Raw genomic sequence first — 27,134 nt, 5'->3', positions numbered from 1 at the left:
TGGAGATTGAAATAAATACTTTATACTGTGCTGAAATATCTATTATTTGAAGGTACTTTAAAACTCTATTTGTCAACTATCTCTTCTGCTAACCTGAATGAGGCTGAACATTGTTATACTTCTTTTTAAATGGTACCCTCATAAAGGAGCCTCCAGACATTGATCTGTTACCTGGTCACAGAAAAAAGATGGCAACTGCAATGTCATAAATATGAGCTGAAGGGGTAGCTTGTGCTATTCTAATCACAAAGGTAGGTACAGGGCAGTTCCACTTCCAAGGATGAACAATGGAATTTTGAAGATAGGATTACTAGGAATGGAGCTTTGGACACAAAGAGCTCTTACGCTAAGAATTTAGCCCAGGCCAAGGACTATAAGTACAAAGTGCGTGTTTACACACTGATTGCAGGTTTTCAAAACACAGAAATAAAAGGCATTATCATTTACAGTGCCAATAGCTCAAACTCTCGCAAATAGGAGACCTATTGGATTGCAAATGCTTGTTACTCTTGTGCTGGATCAAAGACTGACGAACAAAAAAAGAAGTTCAGGTCCCTAAAAAGGAGTGCTAGTGGGCCCCACCTGCAACCACCAGCACAAATTAAGCACTGTTGGTAGGACACTAAATAAATAGGTTCATAACCTAAGGAGGATAATAAATCAAGGGTAGGCTTATTTGCAAGTGAGTTTACAATTAAATGCTTGGTGATCACCAGGTACTGTTCCCGAAACAAGAATAGAATACATTATTCTAAGTAGCAAAGTGGCTACACACTCATTGACTGGTAAGAAGAATCTACAAGGATATAAATTCAAGGTGGAACAGAAGATTCAAGTTTTTGCTAGGCCAATCGTGTACTCGGCTGTAAAGGGAGTAAAAGGTTGGGAAATTGTATTTATTTATTTAATGCAATTTTATATAGCGTGGACTTTACCCAAAGGTGTCAGAGCGCTTCACAATAGAACCAAGTACGTTACAGGAGGAGAATTTTACATATTTACATGTTACAGAAACACATGAGAAAGAAGAAAAAATAGAATAAAACAAACGCTGGTGGTCACACAAAAATAAACCAAAAACACACATTCGGAAGATCGTACAGGCATAGATTACAAATTTGCAATATTGAAAAAACTTCTTTGAGGGACATGAAAAGGGATGTATTAGTTCTGGAAGTATCTTTGGAGGAGAAGATATTCATGGTCGGTTTTGAAGGTCCAAGTAGAGTTGGTGGTACCGAGTAATGGAGGAAGTGAGTTCCAGATTCCGCACTGCCTGAGAAGGACTGAGCCATCGATCTTTCCCTTTTGAAGGAGGGGGGCTCAAGCAGAAGATTTTCCGCATTACGAGAAGATCTAGAGCCTCCAGAGATTTTAAGTGTAATTGCAAGGTATCGAGGGGAGGAAATATGCAAGGCTTTGTGGGTGATGCAGGCAGTCGTGTAGATTAATCTTGCCTGGATGGGAAGCCACCGAAGAGAAGACAAAATGGCAAACTTTAATCATTGACTTTAGTACTTTTCGTGAATAGATGTACGTTTCTGAGATGCAGATTTCTCATGGCTCTTGCAGAACGTGTCATGATAAGAAATAATTGGTGTTTTAGGTAGCAAAAATGTCATTACTAAGGGCGTTAGGCTTGCTTTAGACTCCAAGGGGCTTATTTACGAGACCCTTGCGTCACTTTTAACATAGGAAAAGTGAAGCAAAAGTGGCGCAAGGGGCTTGTAAATCTGCCCCAAGTTTATGCCTTTCGTGTAAAGACGGGATCGTATTTTTTGGGTCATTCTTCGACCTTCATGTATTTTTAAGATGCAATGTTTAGGCAGCTGGCAGGCAGGCAGGCTGGCTATATCGTGGCATCCTCACCGTGTATTACTTTTCCTTACGGTAGAGAGACATTTCTAAAATTAGCAAAACACAGTCAAGAGGTTAAAAATATATGAAACAATAACATTCATGCAATCAATGAATTGGACGTGAATGCAGAAACCTCTAGAAGGAGAGCGCCCTGTGTGGAGGGGTCGTGCCCCAACAGCCCCTGACCAGGCCCCACATATTCGTATTAAAGCCCCAAATTAAAGCAAAGCTTTGGGGCGAAGGGGCGACACACCTACTGCACAGTTCAGCGATTACTTCCGGTGCGTCCAGGAAGTCAGGCCGGAGCAGCAGGACCATCAGTTCCGGAGGAGGGCCAATCGCTGGATTGCCGCGGGTTTGATTCGTCCATCATCCTGCCAATAATCCATTCTAGCGCTCCGATTGGCTGTTTGACCCTGCTTTAACTTTTTGAAGTGATACAGAGAGGAGAGCTGGGCAGAGGCAGCTGTGCTGGGTTTAAATCTCCAGACTCGGGGCCTGGGAGGTAAGTGGAGCCTCTGGGACCCTTCCCTGTGGGAGGCGGGTCGGCATTCGTGAACCTGAGCAAGGTTAACGTTGAGACGCCGGTTATTGGCAGGAAGGGGTGATAGTGCTGCGAGCGTTACAATTACAAAAATAAAAAAAATGGTGGTCTGACCGCTGCGGGCTAACATAGCTGTCAAGTAGCCCCCGTGTCATGGAGGGCCTTTACACCGAGCTCTTGAGCCGCTTTAGCTTGCTTTTGTTGCTTCTAGTTGTAATGTTAAAAGTGACACTACAAGTCCCAGAATGCACTTGGACAAGAAGCAGGCGCTCGCTGAAGGATGCATACCTGCCGCCTGATGGGGGGGGGATAGCTGTGCTGGTGTATGCAGCCGCCTGAGCCTTGCATTCTAGCTCACACCCGGTGGCTTTAGAGGCCCCCAACCGAAAGCTGAAAAGCAGCCACTTCCCGTCCTCCTCATCATCAGGCTTTGCAGCCACAGAGAGCTGAATCTTGTGGTCTGACGACTTTAGAGCTGGGAAACCAAGGTTGTGATTTTGGGCAAATCACTTCATCTCCCTATGCCTACCCCCACCCCCCCAAAAAAAAATTAATGTGTCCTTGTGTAACGTAACTGGTGCTCAAATACCGGTCGAGTTGGCGCTATATGAATCTGCAAAAAAAATAAAAAATCTTGGTCTGCCTCGCGTGTTTAATAAGAACGGGCATTTGTAAAGTTAGTGGGTCTCGCCTGCTCGAGGGCTATTGGCTTTGGCAATCTTTTTCGGCCACTATGTACACCAGCGTGGCTTCTGTTCAGGGTGACTACAGGTGAGTGGTGTGGAGTGGGGTAGAGTGGCATAGAGTGGAAAGTGTGGTGAATTGAGGTAGATTGGCGTAGAGTGGTGGGGTGAATTGGAGTGTGGTAGGTTGGGTTGAATTGGACTAGTGTCATTTGAATTGGGGTAGGTTGGAGTGGGGTAGATTGTAGCAGGGTTGTGTAGATTGGGGTATAGTGGAGTAGGATAGATTAGAGTGGGAAAGGGTGGACTGGGGTAAATGGTGTGGGGTAGATTGGAGTGGCGTAAAGTGCCTTAGAGTGAAGTGGCGTAGTGTGGAGTATTGACAGTGTGGTAGTGCACTGCCATTTCAGGCAACAATTTCAATAAATTACATTTTCACCGAAATACTGTTTTATTGCACACGTGATCATTTGTGCAAATATCATCACTAGTGTATTTATGTGTTTTCATTGTTTTCAAATATGTTTCCACACTTCAGAATCACAAAGCAATGTGCTTCATTTATCCTAATTCTGATATATTCTGAAACCTCAGCACAGATTTTTTTGTATGTGTGCTAGGAAAAAACCTTACGCCCTCTCCTCTTAAATGGATGTTCAGCAAGATTGTCACACACATTCTCTCACTTTGAAGTCGGAAAAAAAAGGTAAACACCTAGCTCCCTCAGAAGAGTGAGCTTGACATGTGACCTCGGTCTTTGAATGCACAGCAAATGTAACAAGTTAAGAACAAGATTTAAAGGCCTGTTTACAGAAAGCAAGCTTGTGGAAGAATACAGTAAATAAGGTTTGGGCACCAGGAGCGGGTAATCTCAAGCTGGACAGCCTAAAGCAAATAAAGCCAGCAAACAGAAAGCCATAAAATGTTGGTTACACACCACTAAACAAGCAAGGGATGGAACGCATTTCTAGGTCAGCTTTCTGAATGTCCCTATGATGTCTAAAGCAAAATAGATAGCTGTACTGTCTGGTAGGCTTCGACCTAAAAAGAACAACGTCCACGCTGATGCAAAATTGCCCTTCACTCACACAGAAACACAATCCTGGATACATCATAAGATACTATAGCTCATTTTGTGATATTTGGCTGGAATACAGTATCCAAACCTTTGTACGTTTGCTCAGCTATCTGGGAGCCTAAAACTGCCCCTGACACCAATTGAACCTTAATTCAACTGACCAGTTATGCGGATTCTAAAAGCCACAGGAATGGAACTATGTCTTGTCCGTGGAGCCAAAACAAAATGCAAACCCAAAACTACTTACTCGGAACTGAAATGAACGCTTAAAGCAATCCATCAGTTTGATGTATTCTATGGCAGATATTGGCAATATTAATTCTGCAATTGAAAAGCAGCTTAGTATCTGTTTTCATGGCGTGATGGTTCAAAGCATGTTTCCACTACATAATCCATTGGTGTTCTCCATGTCAAAAAGTTATTTTAATTGGATTTGTGAAACCTATAAATGTTATAACTTTATAACGGCCTGCAACACATTTCTGTACAGTCATGGGCAGAGGGTGATGGGTGCAGTGAGCCCTATGTTTTCATGGCTTTTGATGTTCAGAACGGTCCTCACCATTTTTGACCGTACATCCATCCATGTATCATGTCATTGCAGTTACTGCATGCACGCGTACTAAATATATGAAAAGGGCCATGGAATTATGCGGCAGGAGAGGGCCAAAATAGATTTAATGGTTTAACAACTGGAAACTTTTTTAAAAACTAAAATCTGCAGGTAATGCAGCAAATGGATTATGCGGCAAATCCATGATTCCGGGTCGGCCATATAGGATTACCAAGCAGTCCTATACTATGTTCGGGAATGAGGCCCAACCTGTCTTGGAGGATTTTAGGTGATGTGTAATGGCCCAAATTGTGCCGGACTGTGTAGAAGTATGATATGCCATTGTTGATTCTGCATTTACTCAAGGATTGCAGATTTAGAGGACGCTTGACAAGTCCTGGCCTGGATTCTGGGATGAGGCGTGACCTATTTTAGCGGATCTTTGGAATTGCGCCTACAAGTGTGTTGTAGTGTGAGCTAAAAATGTATTCGTTTGAGGTGTTCAGCTTTGGAGAATGCGTAAGGCCGTCCAATGGGTAGCTGTGGGGCAGTTTCAAATATTTCAGATTACGGATGAATGCTGACAGACCTGAATGAGAGCAACATTTGAGTATGTTGTGCATGTGTGTAGCTGGCACATGGATGCTGGCTTTTTAAAATAGCCTTCCGAATTAGAGAAAGTTGTGAGGAGATCAAACTTTCAGGCTTTTTTCTGGTATCGACAATGGCCGAGGGAATGGGGGGCGGGGGGAGCAGAGTTTTTCAGTCATTTTTTGAAAGGCCTGTACACTTCTATGTAACAACAACACTGCTTCACAGGGGTAAACTGTTTCTTAGCATTAATAAAAAATTAATCTAGTGTAATTCCATTTTTGTTCAATGTATTTCCAGGGTTCTTAGCAGGTTAGCATGACGGGTCATATTGTGACTATGTGCAGGCCTCTACGCAGCATCTTTGCTTCGCTATGTAATTAAAAATCCTTGTTAACTGTGCAGAGTAGTATGTGCATGTCTACTTCTGTGAATGTTCGCAGTGCCAAATGGTTTCCAACATTGAGGCAGAAGATGCTGTGAGGCTGATGACAAGCTGGTTTTGCCTATATGGGGACCCAGACTGTGCAAGGCCCCGCGCGTGAAGCAGATTCCCTTGGAACTGATTTGGTGAGCATGGAAATAGAAAATAGAGTGCTGGGGTGATGTAGTCTCTGCATCCAGGCTGGAGTAGGTGCTTTGTTACTTTTTTTAAACATACTTGAATCAATGTAGGATCTTTGCCATAAGGTGGGTGAGTATTCATGAAATGCTTACTACCCGCCATGGGAGGAGGGAGCGAAAAAGACTGTTAGCGTTTTCAATTTCAACTGTGCTCCAATTACTGCACTTATTTGGGACGCAGGAGCTATGGTTGTGTTGAGGAATATGAAACAAACACAAGGAGATAATGGACGGAGTGCTGAAACTTTTCAAACACTCACCCCCAGTCACAGATCTGGGTTCAATCCATCATCATTCTTTAGCTCACTTTGCATTCTGCCCATCAATTATTCTTTTTTGCATTATTCACCCCGAGTGGGACGGGTATGCTCAGACGTGAGTCCCTTGCTCTCCATGCCACTGGAGTCAAGCTATCCTGGCTGATGAGGGCTTAAAGCCCAAAACCGATCCTAGGGTGCTTGTTTCCAGTCCAGGGAGGACCTGGCCTGGCAGTTTGGGCTGGACTGTTCCCATTGGGTGCATGGTCAAGACTGATTTGCATATGGCTGGGTCCAAACTGGAATGGCATGGTCAGCAAAAAAACGATGGAATTAGGCCCAGATCTCTGTACTGGGGTGAACGTATGACATTGTTCTGCATTCTGTCTATCAAGTGTTCTTTTTTGAGTTGAGGAAAATGCCAGTGTATTTCTGAGATCTTACGCTGCTGTGTGGCTGAACTTCTAATAGAGAAGCTTATAAACTAAACTGCACTGTTTAAAAAACACTGTCTGCAGTACCTGTTCAAAATTAAATTCACACTGCTGTACCAAGCCTGTGATGTTGGAAGTGAGAAACAAGAATTTGGCGAGGTTACCAATCCACTTTGTTTTTTTTTTTGTTGTAAAAGCCTGTTGCTGAAATTCACCAAAAATCAAAGTTATTGGAAGGTTTTTTTTTCTCTTAAGACCTAAATGATAATTACATCGATAAGTACCCCTTCCCCATTCTGGAGTAGACAACTTGATCTCACAAGACATTGCTGTCTTTCTTGAAATTTCCATTTTTCTCCAGGATTGAACTAATTGAGTGAATTTGGGTTCTTTCTCCAAGAAAGCGAGGCCAGTTTGAGTAGAAAGGTCTATACCTGTAGTAGTCACATGGGACGGGAGGTACCCTTCGTTAAGAAGCTAGTCTGGTCATCTTTGTTCTCCCCACTGAACCAAGTGCTGGCATGCTGGTACCTCCCCCCGCTGCATCACAACCGTAGTGAGGGATTTATGTGGGACTGATTCGTTCACAGTGGGAACATTCTATGGATTTTTCAGGCTCCGGTTGTGAACTCCTGATCAAAGTTGAACTCCTTTTGATGAGAAATGGGATTCTTAAACCAGATGTGAATATGATTCTGTTCCTTGCTTGGCATCAAATTCTCTGTGCCTTGGAGGACGATTGTGCAAAAGTGGCTGATAGAAAAGAAGCCCAAAATGGGCAGTGATTCTCTGGTCATATAATAGCAGAAGTTGTCGGGGGTGATTGGGGAAGTGCATGTATACTTACACAGCTTGAACCTTGCTATAAAGCACCTGGAAGCGGACCCTTGTGGCCCGTTGATCCTTTTCATGCTGTACCCTTCTATTAATCTGTGGTCCACTAAAGCTAATGTGAAGCAAAAGATAAGAGGCCTGTGTGAATTGGTGACCGTTTAGGTCTGGCCAAATGTTGGCGACGAGATGGAGAATACAAGGGCAGTCAGTATCCATTCTTCGTCTTGTAATCTTCAGTTTCTTTTTTCCAGAGAATAACGGTTAGCAGTGGAGGAGATGGTTAATAATACATATGTGAGACTGGAGGGCGTAGGTATTCCATGCTGGAAAGTCTTGCTGAGTGTGTCTCTGGGTTTACTCCGGATTGTTCGATCTCTGGGTCATGGAACTTCCGGTAGATGATCGTTGGTGTAATACTGCAGCAATCTCTGATGGGTGATTGAGGACAATAGCAAGAGAGAGTTTGACAAAACGTGCTGTCGCCGGTTACTGAGTGAAATGCATAGTATGTTCAAGAAGTTGGTGCGTCAGCTCTGGTATTAACATCTGACGATTGTGGCACGTGGTCACACCCTGTTGGGCAGTGTTACTGGACATCAGTAAATGGGAGCTGAAAATCGACGTGACCCATAGACCACCACAGAACCACATCTGTAAGTAGAGCAATACCCATCATAGATGCTGGCTGGTGAGCACTTTTCATCATTGTCTTTGTTGGTTCTTTTACAGTAAAGAGATAGCATGAGCGTAATATTATTAAACAAAACATGTAGTATAAGGTGATCTCAGAATTCCATTAGTAGGAGACAAATTACCAGGCCACGTATTTGATCTTTCTGTTTCCCTGTCATACGTCAACCCGTATACTCCACTTGCAGTCTAGTGTTGTAGTCATGTGATGGCTCGTACTTCCGTATCATGTCTTTGGTTGCTTGTGTGTTGTTGAATCACCTTACAATAGTTTTGGCTTTGTAGTAATTGTTTCAAGACATGCCCTTTGTCATTGACATGGTTGCGGGGTCAAAGGGAAGCAGGCAGTAATAATTGCAATGTGGTACATTGAAGAAAGGCGGGAAACATCCTTTACCATGCAACACTTCCATCGCTTGACACTTATATTGCATGACATTAGAACGCATAGTACCCCTACACTATCGAAAAACCCACCCTACTGTTTAACCCCCTGGAGTTAGAATAGTAATTTTTACCCCTACGCTATCCAACACTTACCCTACTGTTGCACCCCTTGGAGTTAGAATAGTAATTTTTACCCCTACGCTATCCAACACTTACCCTACTGTTGCACCCCCTGGAGTTAGAATAGTAATTTTTACCCCTACGCTATCCAACACTTACCCTACTGTTGCACCCCCTGGAGTTAGAATAGTAATTGTTACCCCTACACTATCCAATACTTACCTGAAATGCAATATAATGGTATGCGTTGTAAAGGTATAATGCGATGTAATGGAAGGCTTTGTAAAGGTAGTTTCTAACAATGCGACGTAGTGTTATGCGATGTAATGGAATGCGTTGTAAAGGATGTTACGATGTAAAAACTGCGTTGTAAAGGCATGCATTGTAAATGTATGCATTGTAACATCATACATTCAAGAAAGGCTGAGTTATAGAAAGCTTGTAGTAGATTAAGGGGGTAATCTAGTAGTGGTTAATGGAGTTGGTGCAGACTAGCAGTTCTCAATCTTCTGAGTAACTGAGCAGTACATTATTTTTTTCCAGCAGCCTGAATCCTCCAGCACTGAGACTTCAAAAGGTTCGCCATGGAGAAGGTGCATTGCGGGGATCACGGTGAGTAATGAGTGGGGGCGGGTGGGCTTGGTGCTGCATGTAAGTGACCGGCATGTCCTTACAGGACAATCCTACTTATTTTAACTGAGTATTTCTTACTATCACAACCTCTTCATGTCTATTGACCATTTAAACCTGGTCTACTGTGTCAAATGCCAGTGATGGATCCAGTCAATGTATCAAAACTCTGTCCTGATTCCACGACTAGAGAGAAAACGAACCGCCTGTCAAGGATGAAAACAGCTTCTGAGGGAGGTCAAAGTCAGTGTTGCCACTTTCTCCGTCAATGTTCTTATAATAGTGAACCTTGCTATAGACCCATAATATTATGGGTCAGATGTGGGTTTCAACAGCAGATGCTGCTGTGATTTGTCATTGTTTTCACCCTAGCAAATCCTCCATTTCTAAATCCGATGGCATGATTCCAGACAGAAAATTAATCTGCTCATTTATTGTGGTCCGGGCCTGTGCTAAGGCGGTGCAACCGGTGCAACCGCACCGGGTGCTGAGTTCAGGGGGAGCTGTGTTTGCAAGTTAATTTTGGTTTTAAAAGCACCTGCTGACGCATCCCTTGCCTTCTGCAATTTCCAAATGTCAAGGTAACGGCGGTGATTAATGTTCTTCCTGGAGAGAGATTGGAGTGTTGTCTAGTTTAGCTTTTGACTGATCATAAAATAGCACAGCGGTTGAATATGCCTGCTGCAAAAAACGTGCACAATGCAGATCACAGAGTGCATACAATGTAAATAGATGTGGGTTACTGCTTTTCATACAGACATCCTTTTGTTACTTGCAGTTTATAAATTAAAATCCTAATCTAGATCAGTGAGTTATTAACTGTCCCCAAAGAACTGCATGTGCAATGCAAAGTACAGATTAGAGCCTAGATTAAAGTAGCAAAAATGATTCATTTGGGTAGAAATCGATTCTTATTATTAAAGAGAACCCCTAATTATGGTGCTCCATTTTCAATTCTAAGTTTGTGCTTCTCCAAACCAAACACTCTTTAACTATACTGTCTACCAGTATGGATAACATGTCACTCCTACACCTTGTAGTCCTCTGGGTTATGTAATATTTCCTAAAGGCTGATTTAAACACACAAGATTGATTGTCTCTGTGAAAAGTGTGTGTGCAAAGTGCTCTAATGCCCTACACTGTTATGAGTGGCGCTATATAACTAAATGCTTCTGAAAGAGAGTGGTTACACAGACTTGAGGGCATTCGTGGTGGGAGAGGTTAAAACCTCCACCATGGATGGGGGCGGGCACCACCAGACATTGTCGCACTGGGCGCCACCATCGTTAAGGCCGACCCTGATTGTGGTCCATCAAATCCAAACCTGGTCATCAAATTTTGAAACCAGTAAGTCTGGAACAAAACATATGGGATGTGTTGGAGTGTCCAGCTCGAACAATGCTGATTAATCTGAGGCAGCATTCCTTTTAGCAGCCTCAGAAATACTGCCCCAAGTGATCGCTGTGTTTGCTGTGAAGGTTGATGTAGGGTCATCAGAACTTGGGTTACAGGATGAAGAGTCAGCAGACGTAGGGGTTAGCAACCAAGTTGTTGGTTCTTTGCTTTGTTGGAACACATCTGCATGTGTTTGATAACTTAAGGGTAAAATTTGAAAAACTATTCATGCTAATTGCAATAAGGCCATGGTCCTCAGATCTGGACTGTTTGAAATGTAATAATGACAACTTGTCTTGGGAAGATACCCTCACCTTAAAATCAAAGAGCATGCACTGGCTCTCAAAAGGGAGAAAAAAAACAAGTTAAATATCTGGGTTTAATCCATCATCGTTCTTTAGCTCACTCCGCCACCCCAGTTCACACAGCTATGTGCAAATCATTCTTGACCCCCCTGCCCAATGGGAACAGTCAAGCCCCAACTGCCAAGCCAGGTCTTCTCTGGACTGGAATCAAGCATCCTGGGACGGGTTTGGGGTTTCACCCCTCATCAGCCAGGCTAGCTTGAATCCAGTGGCACAGTGATCAAGGGACCCACGTCTGGGCATGCCCTGCCAACTTAGGGCGAACAAAGCAAACACAAGAAGATGGTGGATGGAGCGCTGAAACTTTTCAGACACAGGGTCAAGACTGGTTTGCATATGGCTGGGTACAATCTGGGGTGGCGAAGTGAGCTGAAGAATGATGATGGATTCAACCCAGATCTGTGACTGGGTTGAGTGTCTGAAAAGTGTCAGCGCTTCGTCCATCACCTCCTTGTTTGCTATGTAAAGAAGATAGTCGGCAAGTATTTCACTTGAGTTGGTGACTACAGTTTGATCCCATTTTGTGTGAAAGTTTTTTTTTTTAATCCGCAAGAAAAAGAGAATTAACAATCTGTGCTCTCTTCATAAATTGAATAAAACTATTGACTACTAGAATTGAGAAGATATTTTTCTGTTTTCTTTCATAAAGCTGCATGCATGCGGGATGCTCAATCCGATTCCGGTCTCCTTTTTGTTTTCATTTGCTGTAGGATCTCTGTGCCTTTTGAAGACGGGGGTTCGTGATGGGCCGAACAAAGGCAAGAGCTTCTACGTCTGCGCTACAAAGGGCGAGTCTCCCTGTGGATTTACACGGCCTGTCGAGTAGGTCCTCATCATGAAGCCCATTGTTACTTGTTTAATGTACTTGTTTTGCGTAATATTGTCAATGTGTTTTACCTTATTTCATGCGTTGAGAGCTACAAATGACCAACTCAATCACCATGTTAGACCAGTTTCAGTAGAGGTCATTCAGGTAGGCTGTTTATCTACGTTTTAACCTCTTAGTACCTCCTACAGGTGTTCAGGATATCTGCCTTCCGCTACTTCTTCTAAGGTGATAAAATTAACCCAACTATAGCTCTTAATTAGGATTGGAGTTCAAACCCCCGCTAGCTTCCTCTAGCCTGAATCAGATCTGAACAACATGTACGTGTTAAAAGTCTCAGTTGGCTGATGGAGTGGGAGGGTGAGCATGCCATCCCTTCCCTAAGGAGCATTTTCCCCCTGGCATGTTGTGCTGCTCACAGGTGGCAACCTGGTTGAGCCCAGCAAGGGAAACGAATGAACGGACTCACTAAGATCTGCAAAAGAACATTATTATTGATGTACCCCGGTTCTGGATGGTTCCCAAGCGTGGCAAAGCAGCATTGAAAGGTCTAAAAATGTGAGGAGTGCACAAAGGGTATAGAGAAGAGCCAACTTGTACTCAAAACTCCCAGCTAGATTATATCCGTTGCCAGTAAGATTCCATCCATTGGTATTCCCTAGGCTGCCTGCTAGATGCTATCCATTGGTATTCCCTAGGGGGCCTGCTAGATTCCGTCCATTGGTATTCCCTAGGCTGCCTGCTAGATTCCATCCATTGGTATTCCCTAGGCTGCCTGCTAGATGCCATCCATTGGTATTCCCTAGGGGGCCTGCTAGATTCCGTCCATTGGTATTCCCTAGGGTGCCTGCTAGATGCCATCCATTGGTATTCCCTAGGGGGCCTGCTAGATTCCGTCCATTGGTTTTCCCTAGGGTGGCTGCTAGATGCCATCCATTGGTTTTCCCTAGGGTGGCTGCTAGATGCCATCCATTGGTTTTCCCTAGGGTGGCTTCTAGATGCCATCCATTGGTATTCCTTAGGGTGCCTGCTAGATGCCATCCATTGGTATTCCCTAGTGTAGGAAGGTGGCTACCTGACTATGGTTACCCCGGATTTTTTGCCTGTGTTTAGCTGCTTTTTTGACTTAGTTGACCTGGTTCCCTGCTAATCAGGGCCCCAGGCCATCTGCTCTCTCTGTAAAATGGATTCCATGTACCCTAGGTACATACCACAATTGGAAATGGACTCCTTGTCAGCCCCTGTATAATGCACTATAGGTGCACAGGGCATAGGGGCCACCAAGGCCTACCAGGGGCTGCAGCATATCTTTTGCCACCCCTGGCTGGTTCTTAAATTGACACAACTGGCTGATCACTCAGCTGGGGTAAGGTGGTGTAAACACCCCTTGCTTAGGTATAGTATATCTATATCTAAACCTATATCTGGACACATGTAAACCTGTGAGCCACTCCTATAGAAGGCCTCATCAATCCTGGAGGCTGAGTGCGTGGTTTTATGTGAGATGGAGCTCTAGCATGAGCTGAGCCTGTCTGCAGCCGTCGGGAACAAATCCCTAAGCTGTTTCAGGATAATGCCATACCATATACTATTAAGTGCCTTATAATCCTCGCGGTTATTTAGCAACTTTGGTTTGGCTTTATCAAAACATGTCGTGTAAGGTGTCATACGATTTGGAATACCATCCCCTCGCCAATTCTGGCGACGGGGATGGCATTCCACCCCTCTAGAGGGGTAAGACATGTTACTTTACTTTAATGCGGTTAACTTCTCCAAAGACCTTAAGATCCACAAAATGGATGCCTCTGCCACAGACAAATGTCTGGACCCCTGCAGTTGACTGAAACTCAACCAAATGGGTCCTGGACAAAGGGTTTCCTGTCACAGGAGGGTGTCACCGCCCTCCAGACAGGAGATAGTGTATTGTAGCAGGGAGGTTTGAAAGAAACCAGACACTGCTTGGGGCGCACAAGGCTGCCCCTTGCATAATCCGGCCAAACCGGTTCTGGGGCACTCCAGCCCTCGTGCCAGGGCGGCCTGGATCAAAGGAAGGGGGTGTATCCACCCACTTCCTGGGTCCCACCCATAGGAGGGGACCTAGCAGGTAATCACGCCCACCAGATTCGAATAAGAGTGGGAGCAGTGCCAATGCACATCAGATTTCCTGGAAGAAACATTAGAAACGAAACTCTGGACCCTTGGACCTCCATCTCAACGTGGAAGCCCGAAGAATCTCCCTTGTGGTCAAGGAGTGACCACCCTGCAGCAGCAGGCACCATCCAGCCCTCGACGTCTACTTAGTTGCAGTTCCCGCCGGAACTCGAGCGACTGAGATCGACGAGATCAAGCTTGCCTGCCTTCCAACAGCCCGATCCACAGTCCCTGCAGAGCTGAGACCCGTGGAGGCGACCGGAAGCGTGGGGCACGCCATCTTGAATTGACCACGAGATGCTGACCGTGCAGCCCACGAGTGACCCTCGAAGCTGTGCACCGGGGTTTGAGAAGCCCCCACCCTGAGCTGCTCCTGAGCCGAAGTTCAGCCCTCCACACTCGACGAGTGCTGCGTGGGGCCCTTTGGCTCTATTTGGCTCAACGCGTTGGCCCGGTCACTTGCCAGCTGGCTAGTGGTCCCTGTGCCGACGAACTACCTAAGAAGACTCGTGAATCTGGTTGCTCCAGATCCACACCAGCTCCCCTGAAAAGGAGCCCCGACTCTGACCTTCCTGGTCCGAGTGAGAAGCAATCTTCCGATCCCGCGTGGATTGCTCTTGCCAAGGCTTGTTTGCTCCAAACTTGAAGCCGACTGCACCGACGGTGAGAGCCTGCGTGGGACAGATCGTGACCTGCTCCTGGACGTCGCAGATGCCCCAGAGCCCACGTGACAGCGGAGAGAAGCTCCTCGACGACCACCTGATTGCGCCCGACATTGCCTGGTTCCGTCCTGGTTCCACCCTGGTCACTGCTGAGTGACCCAGACTCTGTCCCCTCTGCTTTCAGGTACTCTACAACTTGAGTCCACCCTTGGACTCCACCGGACACTTCATCTTCAACCCGCCTGCAGCCCTTTCAGCTTCAAGCACCAAGAGCCTGCGAGTCAAAACCCGACGCCACTTCGACCCTGTGCACCCACTTCCTGTGGGTGAGGTAACTTTGCTCCGCCGGTGTTCCCACACTGGTGCACACCTCTAGGGTCTGTGTGTTAAGTTTTGTTCCTCTAGGTTCAGCGGAAGTGTCCTTTAACTTTAACTTTACAACTTTTACGCACCATTGGTTAACATTGGTGCGTGCGTGCGCTTTCCGCACATCTCCCGAATCCCGAGGGCCATTCCCGACTTCAGCATTGCTTGTCCTGACTGCTCCCAGCGATTCCCTAGGCCCTAGGCCTAACCACTGCTCGAGTGGCATCTCTTATACCACTTGTTTAGTATATGATTTGAGTGGCCCCCTGCCCTCATCCATAATTGTGCAACTTTGTATGTTTAAACAGTGCTTTTGATTTAACGCTTGTGCCCCTTTATTTATAAAGAATACTGGGGATTGTTTTTAGTAATAAACACATATATTTTTATAATATATACTTGTGTGGTGTCCTTTCATTTGGTATTACAGGATTGTATGTGGTAAAACAGCTCGCTTAACACGACCTCTTAAGTTAAGCCTTTAGGCTGCTTAGTCCATGCTACCCCTAGGATAGCTTGTCTAATAAGGTTGACTTACAACCAGACACCATAAGGGATTGTTTGGTCAGGTAGTAGGTGGTTCCAGAATTGGAAACATCCCCTACCAGGCCAACTTCTCACATTGGTGAGCAGCGGTGCGGATTTGAGCTTGCTGTTGTTTTACCATTGCAATCTTTATATCAAATTGAAAGATCACATCAAGTACCTCTAGGTACATATAAAATCAAAAGCTTAGCATATTAAGTTCTACTGAACTTAGTAGTTGTAGGTTGAAGGGAGTAGCACACCCCTGACTACAACTCACTAGCAAGGTCCAGTAGGAAAACACTTAGTGTAGGTAAGTGCACCACTTACACCTCACTAGTAACCATGTCTGACACAGGAAAAGCCTCAGGGTCTACTCCTGTGACAGTTGACCTTACCCAGGCAACTTTTGGATATGACAAGTTAACCCGCAGAGACTTGATTGCCTTGTGCAAAGCAAGAGGGTTAAAAAGGGGCAGAAGCCCCACCTGCCTAATCCTGGTAGAAATCCTAGAACAGGATGACTTAGAGAAGGCTAAAGCAGCTTCCCTAGACACAGGAAATGGAGGGAACCCCCCTGTAGTTGATCCCCCTGAAGAGGAGGATGATGATGACTTGGATGAGGACTCAGATGTTGAGGACTTAGAAGTACAGGATCAGGGTAGCCAGGTTCCAGTTGGTAGGCTTAGCCAGGCCAACTTGGACCTACTGGGGAATGGAGAGGGCCAGCACCTCCCCAGAACCCAACATGTTATTCTCCCAGGCAACGGAAGAGTGAGATCTCCCTCAGGGGACTCTCATATTTCTAGTGCCTCCAGAGAATCACAGAGAAGCATGGGTGCTTCTCAAAAGCTAGAACATAGGGCCAGAATGAGGGCTGTCAAACTCCAGATAGAGAGGGAGGAGGTAGCCTTGGCTCAAGCTAGACTTGCCTTGGCAAGAGAGCAAAAATTGTGTGGCTTAGGTGCCACTGGTGGCAGCAATATTCCTAAAGAGAAACCCAGGTCCTATGATAGTAGAAACCTGACAAAGATTGTGCCCCCCTTCAAAGAAGGGGATGACATCCACAAATGGATGACTGCTCTTGAGAGAGCCTGCATGGTACAGCAGGTTCCTGAGGAACAGTGGGCAGCAATCTTATGGTACTCCTTTTCAGAGAAAGGGAGAGATAAGCTCCTCACTGTCAGACATGAGGATGCAAACAATTACAAAGTCCTGAAGAGTGTCCTAATAGATGGGTTTGGCTTAACCACTGAACAGTACAGGTTGAAGTTCAGAGATACCCAGAAGACACAGACTCAGGACTGGACTGATTTTGTAGATTGTGCTACTAAGGCTCTGGAGGGTTGGCTACATGGCAGCAAAGTACATGACTTTACAGGATTGTATAATTTGATTATGAGGGAGCAGATCCTAAGTAATTGTCAGAACCAGCTCTTACACCAGCACCTGGTGGACTCTGATCTGACCTCTCCCCAAGAATTGGGAAAGAAGGCAGACAAGTGGGTCAGAACCAGGATTAGGCCTAAGAATCAGGACAATAACCAGAAGAAGGAGTCTACCAAGCCTCAAGATAAGGGTGGGGATAAAAATAAAGAAAAGACTTCCCCAGGGCCCCAAAACTCCAAGAATGGGGGTGGGTCCCAAGACACTTCTTCAACTGAGAAAAAGCCTTATTGTTATCCCTGTAAACAGGTGGGGCATTACAAAACAGACAACTGTTGTCCCAAGAATAACAACAAAGAAAATATACCTCCAAAGCCAGCTTCCACACCTCCTGTTACTGTCAGCAGTAATCCCCCAGGAAGTGGAAGCACACCCAGGAATCTGGGTGGGTTTACTGTTGGAGCTCAGGTGGACCCTGGCCTATCCAGGTCCCCATCACCCAATGATCTTGTTTATGAAACTGGCATGGGGTTTGCCAACTTCTCTGCTTGCCCAAATACTCTGAGCAAGTATAGACAAGAACCCATCATCAATGGTTTGAAAGTTGAGGCTTTTAGAGACACAGGGGCTAGCATCACCATGGTGGCTGATGGCATAGTCCCCTCTAATCAACTTTTACCTGGTGCCACATACCAGGTTACAAACATTGATGGAATCCAAACAAATCATCCCATGGCAGTAGTAAGTCTCAGCTGGGGAGGTGTCATTGGCCCAAAGAGAGTGGCAGTGTCACCAAACTTGCCTGTAGACTGCCTACTTGGTAATGATTTGGAGATCTCAGCCTGGGCTGAGGTTGAACAGGAAACCCATTCTAGAATGGTGAATTCCAATGGAAAGGTTAGTGGGGCTGTAATGGCTACAGCCCCAATTCAAGATGTCCTTCCTGAACAGGTTGGTAGGGCTGAGAAACTCTCTGCCACATCTTTAGCAAAAGCTCTTCCTGAACAGAATAGCAAAGCTGTTATGATAACAGCAGAAACCCAAACTGAGTCTCCTCCTGAAAAGGTTGGTGGGGCTGTGATGGCCACAGCCCAAACTCAAACTGACACGTGTGTTGTGAAACCTGAAATGATGGATAACTCCACACAAACTGAGAGCATGGAGGAGGAAGAGAAATCTCCCCCTCACCAGACTTTAGGACAGGATCAGCCTCCTCAGGGAACTGATCTTACCCCTGATGAAGGAGCTGCCCCAGAGGTGGTTGGGCCTAGCCTGACAGAACCTCTGATGGCAGTGGAACCTTCTCAGGTGGGACCCAGTCTGGAGCAGGTAACCTGCCCCTCTCTCCCTTGCCTTAGCCAGCCCAGGGCTGCAGAGGACAAGAAGGACAGTGAGACCCAGAGGGCCCCCTGTCAAATAAAGCACCCCCATCAAAAGATTAGGTGCACCAAAACTAGTAGCCCTAGTGAGGTGAAAACTTTAAAAACTCCTGAGGGAGCCCCCTTAAAAACAGTTAGGGACCTCCCACAGATGGATTCTGTTGGGCACAGCCAAACCTGGGACCCAAAGGGCCCAAACCTGAACTGTCCCTCCAGCAAGCCAAACAGAGGGACCCAGCCTCCAGCTTTAGGTAGCCAGAGGTTGACCCTGAGAGCACAGTGCAACTCAGTTAAAGAGAAAAAGGCACCCATGGTGGAAGATAATTGGAGGAAGCTAAGCCCTAAATTAGTAGAGCCTCTCTTCAATACTCCATATCCAAACCAGCCTTTAACTTTGCATAAACACACCCAAGGTAGTAATTCCCTATGGTGGAGACCCTCTGATACCCCAAGGGTGAGGGACTGCTTAGTGGACCATGAGACAGGGGGTACCCATGCTAGTGCAGGTACTTCCTTATATGGCCACTCAGGCAATATAGGCTTACCTGGCCAAGGATAGCCTTATCTCCTTTCGTTTGGGGGGGGGGGGGGGTTATGTAGGAAGGTGGCTACCTGACTATGGTTACCCCGGATTTTTTGCCTGTGTTTAGCTGGTTTTTTAGGTCTCGCATGTCGATGCGCATGCGCATCGAGCAAGCGAGAGTATTGGGACTTATCCACTCTTTATCCACACTGCAAGGAATCGTGGCGATTCCTTGCAGTGCCCGTGACTTTTAAGCTCAATGCGCATGCGCATTGAGCTTAAAAGCGCGTGCACGTCCGTCTTTGTTTACCCGCTCCGCCCCCTCCCCGCCGTCTCGCATTTCCCCTGCCGCATCAAAGGCTTTCACGGCCGGCCGGCCATGCTTTCAGTTTCACGACCGGCCGGCCGTGTCAATTACATTCCAAAGCCCGCTCTCCCTGCTCCGCCCCCTGCTCCGGCCGAGACGCATTTCTCCTCCCCCCTCCCCTCTCTTCCCTCCGTCTTGTTTGATTGGAGACTGTGAAGCCTGTTTCCATGCAAAGCACCTTGAGGATTTCTCGCTTACACACTTATGTTTATTACTTGTTTTGCCCCATTACGGTAGTACCCTAAACAGCATGCTTGGTGGGCCGAGGGCGGCATTTGCTTATCTGCGCCAGACACTAGTAGCCGTCTTTGCCCCCACAATCCTTGTCTGCGGGGCGAATGCATGGGGGTTATTTCTTGTGTTCTTTTAGAGGGTGTGCACCTTGAAGCCAAGGGCTTAGTGACCGTACCTCTGCCGTTTCCGGCCTATGGCGCTCCTTACCGTAAATGGTGGCGGTTACATTCATCCTGCGGTGTGCCAGACTATGTGATAAAACTGCAACACACACCTCAGGCACAAGGCGCGCCGAGAGATTGCTGTGAATCACAAGCGGCCAGTGTGTTTCGTAAGGGGAAGAAGGGGTCAATTCTAAGATAATGTGTCTTATGCCAACACAATGCACAGTTAATTATATGTTAGTTTAGATCACGTCTTTGTCCCGTGTAACCTGAACTCTAATTGCATTAATCTAACTCAAAATGCGTCTTTATTTGCGACATGATACACAACAGATAACATTCCTGTTGGAGTAAATGCTCTTAAATAAAGTAACACGTGCAACAGACGTGTGGTAAATTAAGTTGTTAAATGTGTTAGTCGTCGGTGTGGAGGTTGTAAACAATACGTACACGTAATGCATGCCCTTTAATACTGCGTTTAAAGTAACTGTTACTTGAGTCTGTAACTGCACAGGGTGCTGATTTTTATTTTATTTTTTTTACGTTTAACAATGCCTTGTGACAATCACATTCAGTGTTAAAATGCATGTTATGCCTGGAATGTTTGGTACAGTTAGCGCCGTGCACCATCCAAGACGATGCTACGCAAACAAAGACGATGGCTGAAAATAAAAGTTGCTATCGTGGGACATACCCAGAGAACCAGCGAAGATGCATTGGTTTCTGAAAAGGGACCCTCTGGGAACTTGTCCACCGCTCCCTACCACCCTGGAGGGGGGTGGGGGGGGGGGGGGGGTGAGGTTCTCAACGGCGCCTTCCGTAAACACACATCAGCACAGTCGGCACCCTGCAGGTGGAAAGACACAAGGGTCGATGACTTCCGACTGCTGAGCGAACACCGCAAGGAGCCCTCGTCATGCAAATAACCGGCCTTGGGAGAATGCTTGGATTGTAAATCAGACTGTATTTTAGCTTGGATGTACTCACTTCTACCGTCTCTTTTAGTTTTTTGGAGGCGGACTTTATGCTGTGGATCAGTGTACTCGGCATATTTACGCGTGCCATCCTTCTGTGATCGTGGCTGCTGTTTCTTGCTCCCAGTGGCGGATTGATTGCGGGGTATCATGGGCCCCTGAGCTTCACCATCTCCCGAGGGGAGCTCCGCAGCAAGGGCTTTCGGTATTCTCGGCTACACTTGTCCCTCCCTCTCCAGAGCGGCAGTGTACGGCACCGGTTTCTTGTAACTCTACTTTGTAGGCACAGGGGCCAAATAATACTTCAACTTACCCTGGATACAGGAGGGATCGGTTCTAAAGAAAGACATACACTGTGGTACCAGAACCTTACAGTTTTGTGTTAAATATCACCGATCATTGAACAACATACCTAGATAATACTGTATGTCATTTTGGTGACGTTTACCTCTGGGAACCTTTTGTAAATGAGGATACTATCTTGCTAACACTCTTACTCTGGACTATCTATACTCACAGGGCATCTGAGTTTCCCCAATTAGCCACGGTGTAGTATGATCCATTCTCTTACAAATATCCCTCTGTACCCTCAACCCCTCACCCTAACTCACCCTCAACCCCTCACCCTAACTCACCCTCACCCTCACTCACCCTCAACCCCTCACTCACCCTCAACCCCTCACCCTCAACATCAACCCCTCACTCACCCTCACCCACCCTCACTCACCCTCACTCTCACTCACCCTCAACCCCTCACCCTCACTCACCCTCAACCACTCACTCACCCTCACTCACCCTCACCCACCCTCACTCACCCTCAACCCCTCACCCTCACACAGTGCAATAGGTCTGGGAGCATTTGAGTTAGAGCTTTTAGAAATGTTTATGGCTTTTTTTTTGTGTAATTCTTTAGCATTGGCTACAGGAAACAAAAATGCTAAAGATTTACAAAAAAAACCCATAAACAATTCTAAAAGCACTAACTCTAATGCTGCGAGACCTATTGCATTTCCAATGCTTGTTGACTTAGTTGACCTGGTTCCCTGCTAATCAGGGCCCCAGGCCATCTGCTCTCTCTGTAAAATGGATTCCATGTACCCTAGGTACATACCACAATTGGAAATGGACTCCTTGTCAGCCCCTGTATAATGCACTATAGGTGCACAGGGCATAGGGGCCACCAAGGCCTACCAGGGGCTGCAGCATATCTTTTGCCACCCCTGGCTGGTTCTTAAATTGACACAACTGGCTGATCACTCAGCTGGGGTAAGGTGGTGTAAACACCCCTTGCTTAGGTATAGTATATCTATATCTAAACCTATATCTGGACACATGTAAACCTGTGAGCCACTCCTATAGAAGGCCTCATCAATCCTGGAGGCTGAGTGCGTGGTTTTATGTGAGATGGAGCTCTAGCATGAGCTGAGCCTGTCTGCAGCCGTCGGGAACAAATCCCTAAGCTGTTTCAGGATAATGCCATACCATATACTATTAAGTGCCTTATAATCCTCGCGGTTATTTAGCAACTTTGGTTTGGCTTTATCAAAACATGTCGTGTAAGGTGTCATACGATTTGGAATACCATCCCCTCGCCAATTCTGGCGACGGGGATGGCATTCCACCCCTCTAGAGGGGTAAGACATGTTACTTTACTTTAATGCGGTTAATTTCTCCAAAGACCTTAAGATCCACAAAATGGATGCCTCTGCCACAGACAAATGTCTGGACCCCTGCAGTTGACTGAAACTCAACCAAATGGGTCCTGGACAAAGGGTTTCCTGTCACAGGAGGGTGTCACCGCCCTCCAGACAGGAGATAGTGTATTGTAGCAGGGAGGTTTGAAAGAAACCAGACACTGCTTGGGGCGCACAAGGCTGCCCCTTGCATAATCCGGCCAAACCGGTTCTGGGGCACTCCAGCCCTCGTGCCAGGGCGGCCTGGATCAAAGGAAGGGGGTGTATCCACCCACTTCCTGGGTCCCACCCATAGGAGGGGACCTAGCAGGTAATCACGCCCACCAGATTCGAATAAGAGTGGGAGCAGTGCCAATGCACATCAGATTTCCTGGAAGAAACATTAGAAACGAAACTCTGGACCCTTGGACCTCCATCTCAACGTGGAAGCCCGAAGAATCTCCCTTGTGGTCAAGGAGTGACCACCCTGCAGCAGCAGGCACCATCCAGCCCTCGACGTCTACTTAGTTGCAGTTCCCGCCGGAACTCGAGCGACTGAGATCGACGAGATCAAGCTTGCCTGCCTTCCAACAGCCCGATCCACAGTCCCTGCAGAGCTGAGACCCGTGGAGGCGACCGGAAGCGTGGGGCACGCCATCTTGAATTGACCACGAGACGCTGACCGTGCAGCCCACGAGTGACCCTCGAAGCTGTGCACCGGGGTTTGAGAAGCCCCCACCCTGAGCTGCTCCTGAGCCGAAGTTCAGCCCTCCACACTCGACGAGTGCTGCGTGGGGCCCTTTGGCTCTATTTGGCTCAACGCGTTGGCCCGGTCACTTGCCAGCTGGCTAGTGGTCCCTGTGCCGACGAACTACCTAAGAAGACTCGTGAATCTGGTTGCTCCAGATCCACACCAGCTCCCCTGAAAAGGAGCCCCGACTCTGACCTTCCTGGTCCGAGTGAGAAGCAATCTTCCGATCCCGCGTGGATTGCTCTTGCCAAGGCTTGTTTGCTCCAAACTTGAAGCCGACTGCACCGACGGTGAGAGCCTGCGTGGGACAGATCGTGACCTGCTCCTGGACGTCGCAGATGCCCCAGAGCCCACGTGACAGCGGAGAGAAGCTCCTCGACGACCACCTGATTGCGCCCGACATTGCCTGGTTCCGTCCTGGTTCCACCCTGGTCACTGCTGAGTGACCCAGACTCTGTCCCCTCTGCTTTCAGGTACTCTACAACTTGAGTCCACCCTTGGACTCCACCGGACACTTCATCTTTAACCCGCCTGCAGCCCTTTCAGCTTCAAGCACCAAGAGCCTGCGAGTCAAAACCCGACGCCACTTCGACCCTGTGCACCCACTTCCTGTGGGTGAGGTAACTTTGCTCCGCCGGTGTTCCCACACTGGTGCACACCTCTAGGGTCTGTGTGTTAAGTTTTGTTCCTCTAGGTTCAGCGGAAGTGTCCTTTAACTTTAACTTTACAACTTTTACGCACCATTGGTTAACATTGGTGCGTGCGTGCGCTTTCCGCACATCTCCCGAATCCCGAGGGCCATTCCCGACTTCAGCATTGCTTGTCCTGACTGCTCCCAGCGATTCCCTAGGCCCTAGGCCTAACCACTGCTCGAGTGGCATCTCTTATACCACTTGTTTAGTATATGATTTGAGTGGCCCCCTGCCCTCATCCATAATTGTGCAACTTTGTATGTTTAAACAGTGCTTTTGATTTAACGCTTGTGCCCCTTTATTCATAAAGAATACTGGGGATTGTTTTTAGTAATAAACACATATATTTTTATAATATATACTTGTGTGGTGTCCTTTCATTTGGTATTACAGGATTGTATGTGGTAAAACAGCTCGCTTAACACGACCTCTTAAGTTAAGCCTTTAGGCTGCTTAGTCCATGCTACCCCTAGGATAGCTTGTCTAATAAGGTTGACTTACAACCAGACACCATAAGGGATTGTTTGGTCAGGTAGTAGGTGGTTCCAGAATTGGAAAAATCCCCTACCAGGCCAACTTCTCACACCTAGGGTGCCTGCTAGATGCCGTCCATTGGTATTCCCTAGGGTGGCTTCTAGATGCCATCCATTGGTATTCCCTAGGGTGCCTGCTAGATGCCATCCATTGGTATTCCCTAGGGTGCCTGCTAGATGCCGTCCATTGGTATTCCCTAGGGTGGCTTCTAGATGCCATCCATTGGTATTCCCTAGGGTGCCTGCTAGATGCCATCCATTGGTATTCCCTAGGGTGCCTGCTAGATGCCATCCATTGGTATTCCCTAGGGTGCCTGCTAGATTCCATCCATTGGTTTTCCCTAGGGTGGCTTCTAGATGCCATCCATTGGTTTTCCCTAGGGTGCCTGCTAGATGCCATCCATTGGTATTCCCTAGGGTGGCTTCTAGATGCCATCCATTGGTATTCCCTAGGGTGCCTGCTAGATGCCATCCATTGGTATTCCCTAGGGTGCCTGCTAGATGCCATCCATTGGTATTCCCTAGGGTGCCTGCTAGATTCCATCCATTGGTTTTCCCTAGGGTGGCTTCTAGATGCCATCCATTGGTTTTCCCTAGGGTGCCTGCTAGATGCCATCCATTGGTATTCCCTAGGGTGCCTGCTAGATGCCGTCCATTGGTATTCCCTAGGGTGGCTTCTAGATGCCATCCATTGGTTTTCCCTAGAGTGGCTGCTAGATGCCATCCATTGGTTTTCCCTAGGGTGCCTGCTAGATGCCATCCATTGGTATTCCCTAGGGTGCCTGCTAGATGCCGTCCATTGGTATTCCCTAGGGTGGCTTCTAGATGCCATCCATTGGTATTCCCTAGGGTGCCTGCTAGATGCCATCCATTGGTATTCCCTAGGGTGCCTGCTAGATGCCATCCATTGGTATTCCCTAGGGTGCCTGCTAGATTCCATCCATTGGTTTTCCCTAGGGTGGCTTCTAGATGCCATCCATTGGTTTTCCCTAGGGTGCCTGCTAGATGCCATCCATTGGTATTCCCTAGGGTGGCTTCTAGATGCCATCCATTGGTATTCCCTAGGGTGCCTGCTAGATGCCATCCATTGGTATTCCCTAGGGTGCCTGCTAGATGCCATCCATTGGTATTCCCTAGGGTGCCTGCTAGATTCCATCCATTGGTTTTCCCTAGGGTGGCTTCTAGATGCCATCCATTGGTTTTCCCTAGGGTGCCTGCTAGATGCCATCCATTGGTATTCCCTAGGGTGCCTGCTAGATGCCGTCCATTGGTATTCCCTAGGGTGGCTTCTAGATGCCATCCATTGGTATTCCCTAGGGTGCCTGCTAGATGCCATCCATTGGTATTCCCTAGGGTGCCTGCTAGATGCCATCCATTGGTATTCCCTAGGGTGCCTGCTAGATGCCATCCATTGGTTTTCCCTAGGGTGGCTGCTAGATGCCATCCATTGGTTTTCCCTAGGGTGGCTTCTAGATGCCATCCATTGGTATTCCCTAGGGTGCCTGCTAGATGCATCCATTGGTATTCCCTAGGGTGCCTGCTAGATGCCATCCATTGGTATTCCCTAGGGTGCCTGCTAGATGCCATCCATTGGTTTTCCCTAGGGTGGCTTCTAGATGCCATCCATTGGTATTCCTTAGGGTGCCTGCTAGATGCCGTCCATTGGTATTCCCTAGGGTGCCTGCTAGATGCCGTCCATTGGTATTCCCTAGGGTGCCTGCTAGATGCCATCCATTGGTATTACCTAGGGTGCCTGCTAGATGCCGTCCATTGGTATTCCCTAGGGTGCCTGCTAGATGCCGTCCATTGGTATTCCCTAAGGGGCCTGCTAGATGCCGTCCATTGGTATTCCCTAAGGGGCCTGCTAGATGCCGTCCATTGGTATTCCCTAGGGTGCCTGCTAGATGCTGTCCATTGGTATTCCCTAGGGTGCCTGCTAGATGCTATCCATTGGTTTTCCCTAGGGTGGCTTCTAGATGCCATCCATTGGTATTCCCTAGGGTGCCTGCTAGATGCCATCCATTGGTATTCCTTAGGGTGCCTGCTAGATGCCGTCCATTGGTATTCCCTAGGGTGCCTGCTAGATGCCGTCCATTGGTATTCCTTAGGGTGCCTGCTAGATGCCATCCATTGGTATTCCTTAGGGTGCCTGCTGGATGCCATCCATTGGTATTCCTTAGGGTGCCTGCTAGATGCCGTCCATTGGTATTCCTTAGGGTGCCTGCTAGATGCCGTCCATTGGTATTCCCTAGGGTGCCTGCTAGATGCCGTCCATTGGTATTCCTTAGGGTGCCTGCTAGATGCCATCCATTGGTATTCCTTAGGGTGCCTGCTAGATGCCGTCCATTGGTATTCCCTAGGGTTCCTGCTAGATGCTGTCCATTGGTATTCCCTAGGGTGCCTGCTAGATGCTATCCATTGGTTTTCCCTAGGGTGGCTTCTAGATGCCATCCATTGGTATTCCCTAGGGTGCCTGCTAGATGCCATCCATTGGTATTCCTTAGGGTGCCTGCTAGATGCCGTCCATTGGTATTCCCTAGGGTGCCTGCTAGATGCCGTCCATTGGTATTCCTTAGGGTGCCTGCTAGATGCCATCCATTGGTATTCCTTAGGGTGCCTGCTGGATGCCATCCATTGGTATTCCTTAGGGTGCCTGCTAGATGCCGTCCATTGGTATTCCTTAGGGTGCCTGCTAGATGCCATCCATTGGTATTCCTTAGGGTGCCTGCTGGATGCCATCCATTGGTATTCCTTAGGGTGCCTGCTAGATGCCATCCATTGGTATTCCCTAGGGTGCCTGCTAGATGCCATCCATTGGTATTCGCTAAGATGCCTGCTAGATGCCCACCATTGGTATTCCGTAGGATGCCTGCTAGATGCTAT

At 47.2% G+C, this 27,134-nt stretch overlaps 1 protein-coding gene across 1 annotated transcript in view; it reads left to right on the top strand.

Annotated features, from left to right (window-relative positions):
* The first annotated feature begins 2,288 nt into the window (after positions 1-2,288).
* The window catches only part of TTF2 (transcription termination factor 2), a 124,979-nt gene continuing 100,133 nt past the window's right edge, over positions 2,289-27,134 (top strand). The window contains exons 1-3 of the mRNA XM_078656604.1: positions 2,289-2,365; positions 9,199-9,267; positions 11,756-11,867. Coding sequence (XP_078512730.1) covers positions 9,240-9,267; positions 11,756-11,867 — 140 coding nt within the window. The 5' untranslated portion in view covers positions 2,289-2,365; positions 9,199-9,239. The remainder of the gene's footprint in view (positions 2,366-9,198; positions 9,268-11,755; positions 11,868-27,134) is intronic.

Source organism: Lissotriton helveticus, chromosome 8 (assembly GCF_964261635.1).
Source record: "Lissotriton helveticus chromosome 8, aLisHel1.1, whole genome shotgun sequence".
NCBI classification, from domain to species: domain Eukaryota; kingdom Metazoa; phylum Chordata; class Amphibia; order Caudata; family Salamandridae; genus Lissotriton; species Lissotriton helveticus.
The sequence above is the reverse complement of the archived record's forward strand: the minus strand, read 5'-3'. Positions and strand labels throughout refer to the sequence as shown.